This window comes from Nicotiana attenuata, chromosome 2 (genome assembly GCF_001879085.1).
Source record: "Nicotiana attenuata strain UT chromosome 2, NIATTr2, whole genome shotgun sequence".
In the NCBI taxonomy this organism is placed as follows: domain Eukaryota; kingdom Viridiplantae; phylum Streptophyta; class Magnoliopsida; order Solanales; family Solanaceae; genus Nicotiana; species Nicotiana attenuata.
In genome coordinates this window covers 49,291,597-49,300,964 of record NC_031990.1, presented here as the reverse complement: position 1 = coordinate 49,300,964, position 9,368 = coordinate 49,291,597, and the positions used below count along the sequence as shown (strand labels likewise).

Here is a 9,368-nt window from a genome sequence, read left to right as displayed (position 1 = left end):
TGACTATATTGATTTGCTATTATATAGCAATATTGTTATAAAAAGGTTTGACGATATTCTTGTTCATTAATTTTTCTCGTAAATGAACTCTTATTTTACTTTTTCCCATTTGTGTTCATACTTTTCTAGGTTCTGATAAAATGAACTTTACCGAATACCTAATCCACAAGAACATCGTCACCACTAGTGTAATCGATTGTATAGATCGTAACATAAAAGTTAAATTCTGAATCCGCCAAAAGAAAAATAATAGATACAAGAAAGTAAGATGACAACAAAATAACAACTTCCTTCCCTCAACTATAAGCCACACTTCCATCAACTCAATTATCTTCGGGGCCACTCCATCATTTTATTATAGATTTCATGACATAGCTTTAGTGATAAGTCAATTGAGCATCAAGAACCATACTCCAGCCATGATATTGGTCAGAGAAAGGCCTAATGTGCAATTAGTATATGATGATTTTGAGCAACATGGTCATGCGATACAATTTTTTTTTGTTATATCCACCTTTTTCCGTATATTAGTATATGATGATTTTGTAGATATTTTTTAATAGACACCGATTGGCCTGAATTTTCGTAGGTCCATAGGAAATAACATAATGACCAATACTCAATGCTTCATCATGACTTTCGAGTTTATTTTATAGTGTTTCGATGCCATGCAACACGAATTTGTCATTATACCCACTTTTTTGTGTGTTAGTACATGGTGATTCTATTTTTGACAGGCTCCGATTGGCCTGGATTTTCCTAGGTCCATAACAAACGACCTAGTGATCAATATCCATTGCTTCGCCATAACTTTGGAGTTCATTTATGGTGTTTCGAGGTTCTGCAATACAAATTTATGATTATATCCACTTTTTCATGTATATTATTATATGTTGATTTTGTAGATTTTTTGACGAACTCCGATCGGCCTGAATTTTTGTAGGTCCATAGGTAATGGCCTAGTGACCAATACTTATTATTTCTTTGCCATGACTTTTGGGTTTAGGAGTTCCGTGGTCATGCAACACGAATTTGTGATTATATCCATTTTTCCGTGTGTATTAATATATGATAATTTTGTTAATATTTTTTAACAAACTCCGATTAGCTTGAATTTTTGATGTCCATAGAAGACTGCCTAGTGACTAGTACTCATTGCTTCGCCATGATTTTTGAGTTTATTTTATGGCATTTCATGGTCATCCCATACGAATTTTTAATTATATCTACTTTTTCGTGTATATTAGTATATGTTAATTGTGCAAAAATATTTGAGGGCACTCTGATCGGTTTGAAATTTTTAGGTCTATAGGAAATGACCTAGTCACCAATAATTATTGCTTCATCACTTTTGAGTTCATTTTATGGTGTTTTGAGGTCATGCAACATGAATTTATAATTATATCTATTTTTTATGTGTATTAGTACATGCTGATTTTGTAAAAAAAAAAATTAACAGACTCTAAGTGGCTTGAAATTATTAGGTTTATAGGAAACAATCTAGTGACCAATACTCATTATTTTGCCATAATTTTCGAGTTTGTTTTAAAATATTTCAAGGTCATGCAACACGAATTTGTGATTATATCCACTTTTCATATATCTTAGTACAAGTTGATTTTGTAGAAATTTTTTTACGGACTCCGATTGGCCTGAATTTTTGTAGGTCCATAAGAGATGATCTAGTGACTAATACTCATTGCTTCTGTAACACTCGTGAAAATATTGAAGTATTTAAAGGCTTTAAAGAAGATCGACATGTGCTAATTATATTAATTCGCATGTGAGCAAGGGCTAATGATATGAATTATATCACTTGAACTTGATAATATGTGTAAGAGATATATTAGAAATAGTTTATGGTCTAAGAAGATCCCTAAGGCTAAGTCAAGTTGGAAACTATATGATGGTCTAAGTTTCAAATGAGTTCGCACAAGACTTAACTTCAAACGAGCATAACTCTCAAGATATGAAAAGTTATATGGTGTATGACCTATCAAATTAAAGGTTTACGAGTCTAGTTTTCAGTGCTTCAAACCATTCTTTATTTAGATATTACTACGATGAGTTATGGACTTTTTCCCAGAAGGTGGTAGTGCAGCTAAACAGCAGGCTACACAGCCTGCATAGCCAATTTTAGATTTTTGTCCAAGGGAAGGCCTCCTGCATTAGTTTTATGCGTAGGCTACGCAAGGAGGCTATGCAGCTTTAGGGTCCATTTTAAAAGGAATGAAACATGGGTTTAGAGGGAGAATAAGTTAGTTCTTCAACTTGAAATTGATTTCTAGAGAGAAGGAGGAGCTCTTCTATCATTGATACGCTTCAAGGTAAGTTATTTTGGTACAAGGATGATCCGTGATAACACTAACATTATTATGGATCAAATCCATAGGAAATAGGTTGAATCTTCAAGAACACCAAAAAGAGAAAAAGTGAGATTCTTCTACCAAGAGGTAATCCCTTCACTTGAGCCTCATATATGTGATATATTAAAGCATGGGTAGCATGTTTATGAAGTTTATTTGAAGTTATAATGAAGTACTATGGGAACCTAAGAGTGGATCTTGAAAATGATATTTTGCGCAAAGAAGAAGATTAATTAATGGAATTGTTTTAAGTTTTTAATGATTCCAATAGACTTGATCATTTAATTGATGAACGAACTGAATCGGGAATCACCATTTGGATAAGATACAACACTAGTTCTTGAAAGGGTGTTCTTGAACCTAGGGTTTTGTTGGAGAAGGCAATGAATAGTGACTTGATGATGTTGTATAATTAATGTAGTATCATTAATGACTCCAAATGAGTACTAAATGATAAGAATGAAATTGAATAGGCTAATAGGTGAACTTATTGGATAATTTGGGATGGTTGAAGGCTTGTTGCCAAATTGTAAATGCTAAATGGATATTATGAATCTTTTCGTATTTGTTTTGATGTAGTTGTGATATCTAATGGTAGATCTTGAATTGTAAGCGATATTCAGGCATTTTAATCAATTGGAACATTGTAGTATTTTTGGAACTTGAAGTTTGAGGTAAGTTGATTAAGACTACTCTTCTTGACGGATTCTCTCCAAAAGCATATTTTGAGTTGATACATTATACTATTTATAAATGTGCATCCGTATTTGTGGGGACAAGGGGGAAAGATGTCACCATGCGTTTCTAAATTTGTTGCTTATGAAGTGTCATGTAATTTTATAAAAATCTTGTTTTCAAAATTTATTGGCAAATTGACACTTATGAAAAAGATTATAAGTTTTATTGAAACTTATATGTTGTACTTGTTGTATTTGTAGATTGATGTTAAATTGCTAAAGGCTTTAACATGAAAAAGGTAATTCATTTGAATTTGTTTAGATGGTTTGGATTGATTATGAAAATCATGATTTGATAAAAATAGATCCTTTGAGTCTATTATGCTATGAATCTATTTTTGATATGTAAAATATTTTGAGAGTTACTAGTGAAGATCGCCGAGATTAGTTCGAATGTTGAGTTCGTTACCATGGAACTACACGTGCTGGTGTAGGGACACATTTAAAGGCTAAGCCGAAGTTTGTGAGATAAAGTCCCCCATTGAGAGGGCAAATGATCATTATTTAAAGTAATAAGGTTAAGTCAACTCGTACGACACTATGGGGAGCCACCCATACAAGTAGGGTCAAATACTTATTGCTAGGTCGATCACCTAGTAGTTGTTCATTATGTGGGCATTGTTATAGTATTCCCGGTGAAAGGTAAAGATGGCTTTTATATGTTTAGGTCTAGGGAGCTGATGAAATGATTTCATATGATTTTTATTAAAAATCCTGGATTGATATAAATATTCTAAGAATTTATATCATGGTTTATATTTCACATGTCTTTTCATTCGAAGTGATAAATAGCATGATTTATATAATTTTTATTGCTTTATATCAAATATTGGTTGCATAGTTTTTTGTAAAATTTTTGTCCCAGAAACTTGAGTTAGAGAGAGTCTATGACACTTATTGAGTATCGAGGTGGTGTACTCAGCCCTCAGGAAACCCTCTTCATGGCTCCGCTTACTTACATGTTTCAGGATGAGGGGTATATTAGATGGCATGCATACATGGCTATATGACTCTCTTTTCAAAGTATACGACGAGGCACCGCTCCTATTTCGTGGTAGCTATCATGTTGTCTTTATATTTTATGTTAATCGGGCATTAACCTAAATATTGAATTCTATTCTTGGTATAGAGGCTCTATATATAGTTGTGAAGAGTTGTAGTAATGAGGTTGTACCAGACACGCATAAAAATATATTTATTTTACTTAGTCTCATTGTTATGATTACGAGAGGCTTCATGTATTGTTGAATTGAAAAATATTACATCATTTATCTCAATTTATATATGATTTTCAAAGATCTTCCGCAGTTAAATTGATTTTCGTGCATATGGTTTGAGTGCATCATATGGATTGGTTCGCTCGGGTTGGATAGTGAGTCGGGTGCCAGTCATGTAGATTTGCATCGTGACAGCTTCGCCATGACTTTCTAGTTTATTTTAAAACATTTCATGGTCATCCAAAATGAATTTATAATTATATTCACTTTTTTGTGGGTAATATATGTTGATTTTGTAAAAAAATAAAATGACGGACTCCAATTAGACTGAAATTTCTTTGGTCCATAAAAACGACCCGGTGAGCAATACTGTTTTACATAATATCAAATAATTAATCACTATGTCCAGAATACACACGCAAATCAAGAAACATCAAATGAAGCTAATAGAGGTCTCGAAACACGGAAATAACGGCTGATACTCAAAATGACCTATCGGGTCGTCACATTCTCCACCTCTAAAAGAAACGTTCGTCCTCGAACGGACATAGAAAAGTACCTGGACTGTAAAAAGGTATGGTTATGTACTCCACATATCGGACTGGACTCCCACATAGCTTCCTCGATCGGCTGACCTCTCCATTGCACTTTCACAGAAGGAAAACTCTTAGATCTCAACTTTCGAACCTGCCGGGCTAGAATGGCCATCGGCTTCTCCTCATAGGCCAAATTTCATCAAGCTGAACCGTGTTGAAGTCTAGAACATGCGAGTTGTCCTCATGGTACTTCCGAAGCATGGAAACGTGGAATACCGGATGTACCCATCTAAGCTAGGAGGCAATGCAAGCCTACAAGCAACCTCCCCAGATCTCTCCAAGATCTCGAACGGGCCAATAAACCTCGGGCTCAGCTTGCCCTTCTTCCAAAATTACATCACGCCCTTCATAGGCGACACTCGGGTGAGAACCTTCTCACCCACCATTTAAGCTATATTAAGAACCTTCCGGTCAGCATAACTCTTTTGCCTGGACTGAGCTGTATGAAGTCGTTCCTGAATCACCTTAACCTTTTCTACAACATCACAGACCAAATCAATGCCCAACAATCTAAGCTCTCCGGGTTCAAACCAATCAATTGGCGAACGACATTGCCCCCCATATAAGGCCTCATACGGCGCCATATGAATATTCGATTGGTCACTGTTATGGTAGACAAACTCCGCGAGTGATAAAAACTGATCCCATGAACCTCCAAAATCCATAACACAAACACGTAACATGTCCTCCATAATCTAAATGGTGCGCTCGAACTGTCCGTCCGTCTGAGAATGAAACGCTTGCTCAGCTCAATCCGTGTGCCCAATTCACGCTGCACAGATCCCCAAAAATGCAATGTGTACTACGTGCCTCAGTAAGAAATGATAGAAATGGGCACACCGTGCAAGTGGATAACCTCCTAAATGTAAATCTGAGCCAACCTCTCTAAGGAATAGGAAGTCGCCACCAAAATAAAGTGTGCAGACTTAGTCAACCGGTCCACAATAACCCAGACTGCTTCGTACTTCCTCAAGGTCCATGGCAAGTCCAAAATCCATAGTGATGCTCTCCAACTTCTACTCCAGTATCTCCAATCTCTGTGTCAATCCACCCAGTTTTGATGCTCATACTTCACCTGTTGACAATTCAAACGCAGTGGCAGACCCAGGATTTTTATTAAGTGGGTTCAAAATACGAAGAAGCAAATATACAAAGAGGTCAACAGAAAAATATATTAATAAAATATATTATTACAACTCTCCTCTATGAGTTTTCATTTCCTGAAACGTATTCATAATAGTCTCATCAGAAATGGTGTTAAATATTTTTCTTTCTACATAAGGTACCAAACAACCGCTCATGAATTCGTCATTCATTAGGTTTCACAATTCACTCTTGATCAACTTCATCACCGAAAAAGTTCTTTCAACTGTAGCAGTGGTAACAGGTAGAAGCAAAGCAAATTTCACAAGGCGAAACACAAATGGATAATTCAAATGCTTCTTTGTCCTAACGATTGTTTCAGAAAGATCAACAAGTCCTTGTAGATTTGAGAACCTTTCATCAACAACACGAACATCAATAATATAAGTTTCAAGCTGTTCTTAAGCGTAACCGTTATATTCTCATCAAAATCATCAGGATACAATTCAGTCATCCTCAATAGCTTGTTTATGTCAAAACTGGAAAATGAGTCAACTAGATTTAAGCAAGCTACCCCAATAAGCAAGTTCGTTGTCACCTCATTAAAATGAGCATTGAGTTCTTGAACTCCTTTTGAATAACTTGGATAACATCTTTATGGACATCTGAGAGAGGTTCTTTCTACTAGTGCTCCTCCTCCTGCTAATGCTAGTGCAACTTTAAAAGTTGTTAAAGCAAAGATTCGATACCTCTTTTATTATTCTTGCCAATCAATAATATTAAAAAAATATATCAACACGATAGTGATGTAAAATAGTATAATCAACAACTTTACGTCGAGATCTTCCAGAGTTAACATATAGGTCATCAAAATTTGGTATCAAAATATTATACTTGACACAAAATGCAGATACCTTATTAATAAGTGAATCCCATTCTTCTTCTTTTAGCTTTTGTAACCGTCTCTTTGCCATTTCAACAAGTAGAATAGCATTTGTAATATCTTGCTCCTTTTTTTTAAGGATGTATTAAGCTCATTTGTGATCCACAAAACATCTCTCATTAGGTGCAACATGAAAGCAACCTCAAATGTTTGACAAGTGCTAAGATATCCCTTTGCCTTAGCTCTTTCTTCTAAAGTCCGGGCATCAACAACGATAATATCAAGAACATCAATAATTGAGCGAAACTTAGAAATAAAGTTCTTAAAAGATTTGTAGTGTGAACCCAAACGAGTATCGGCAACTCTAGCAAGACCAAGTTCTTGATTCAAACCCCTACCGGTTTCAAGTTCACCTATGTCTAATGCCTCTTGAACTTTTTCTGCTTGAGATTCTCGAAGATCATCCATACGTTTAAAAGAACCTCCCACTATATTCAATACATTAGAAACCAACAATACAAGTTCTTCCACTTCAAGACACTTTTTGGATACTGCACCAAGAGTCAATTGAAGTTGGTGTGCAAAACAATGAATGGAATAAGCAGATTTACTTTCTTGTTGAATCAAAGTTTTGAGGCCACGTAAATTCCCTTGCATGTTGCTTGCTCCATCATAGCACTGTCCATACACATAATATAAACTCAAAGAATATTGAGCAAGGTAATCAACAATTGCTTCCTTTAAACACAAAGCACTAGTAATACGAACATGAACGATCCCAGTAAAATGCTCCACCACATATCCGCATCCATTAACATATCGCAAGATAATAACTAATTGCTCTTTGCGTGATACATCACATGATTCATCAACTAGCAATGCCAAAAAGGTCTCCATTTAGATCGTCCATAATTGCTTTAACTGTTTCAATTTTACATGCAATGATAATGTCGTTCTAAATTTTATGAGAAGTCAAATTCATAAGTTCCATAAGCAAAATTTAGGATCTACATAAAGCATTTGGGTTATGGGTCAAATCACATTAAGTAAGAAATAGATCTAAAGTGGGTAAGATCCATTTAAGTTTATGTGGCATTTATTTTTGGATTTTTATCATTAAATTTTATGCCATGTCATATTTATGGCAGGGGTTTGAGCCAAAATGACTTTTAAGTGACAATGTGAACGTTTAGTTGCTTTTAAGTGACAAAAAATAGTTGGGTGACTTTAATGAAATTGAAACATAGTTGAGTGACCTACGGTGAAATTAACCCGAGCTGGAGAGGGTGCCTTATTACAAGCTTTGGACAAATTTTTGCAAAGGGAACTTGTCAAAGAATCTAGATTTGGCTTGTTTTATACAAATATTCTATCACATCCATATCAAAATAGTCCATGATCTGCTAAAACGAAGAGAAAATAATTGTTTCAAGGACGTAATATTATTTTATTCTTACTCAAGAAAGTACCATATATTAATTACCTAATTACAAGATAAGAGAGCATCAAAATAATTAAGTGATGTATATCAGCTTCTAATGAGAAATGACATTGTAGTCTCTTCATTTGCACTGCAGTAATCGTGGGGGGATTAGGAAAAGTTGGAGCAATAAATATTTTGAGACGTTTTTATTTCTTCTAGTTTAACTTTTTATACTTGCTCTTTTTTGGTTATCTTTATTAAATGTATATTTATATTTTTGTACAAAGAAATAATACTTGCTTGAAGGGCAAAATAATCATTTACTTTTTGATGGATATTTTTGTCTTTCAACTTTCAACTTGAAGCTTCACACTTATAATATATTATATATATATATATATATATATATATATATATATTCCAAGAAACACGTCTTTACTTTAGTTTTCCTTTTTACAAATTTTTTTATCTTGAGCATTATAAATGCTTTTCGTTTTGCCAAGAAGAAAAGGATATATAGATAAATAATACACACATGCATAAAAGAAACGAAAGTAAATAAATTTCAGAAATTCTGACGTCCCTACTGATTCCAAACAAAACTAAATAAATTTCAGAAAATTTGACGTCTCTACTGATTCCAAACAAGTAAAAGAAAATAGAGACCACTGTTATCAAGCAAAAAAGCAAGAAGTGTAGCCGAGTATGACGAAGCACATGAGAATCAAGTCCCACTCACACACCTAAAAAATGGTAATTTCTTTTTCCAGGATAATATTATTAGACGAGTAGAATTTAGAATTCGAATATGATGAATTTAGTCTTTATGTAACTATTATAATTTAAAATTTTTGGGTTTAAATAATAATATTTATTGAAATTTTAGCGTCTTCTTACATATCTAAGTTTCATGTCTAGAACATTAGATTCGATTGAACTCGTAACTTTTCTATATTTGCCATGGGTAGTGCTGCGTTAAAAAGAAAAAAACAATAGTACGTATACTATATAGTGCTATTATCACATTCTCCTTACGGTTTGACCTGTTGCCCCTTTAGATTTT

The 9,368-nt window shown here is 34.2% G+C and overlaps 1 protein-coding gene across 1 annotated transcript; it reads right to left on the bottom strand.

The window, feature by feature from the left end:
• On the bottom strand, positions 6,239-7,779 carry LOC109219371 (E3 SUMO-protein ligase KIAA1586-like). The gene is made up of 3 exons (XM_019383817.1): positions 7,084-7,779; positions 6,914-7,009; positions 6,239-6,454 (listed from the first exon to the last, which is right to left on the bottom strand). Exons 1-3 carry the CDS (start codon positions 7,777-7,779, stop codon positions 6,239-6,241), a joined length of 1,008 nt encoding a protein of 335 aa, XP_019239362.1.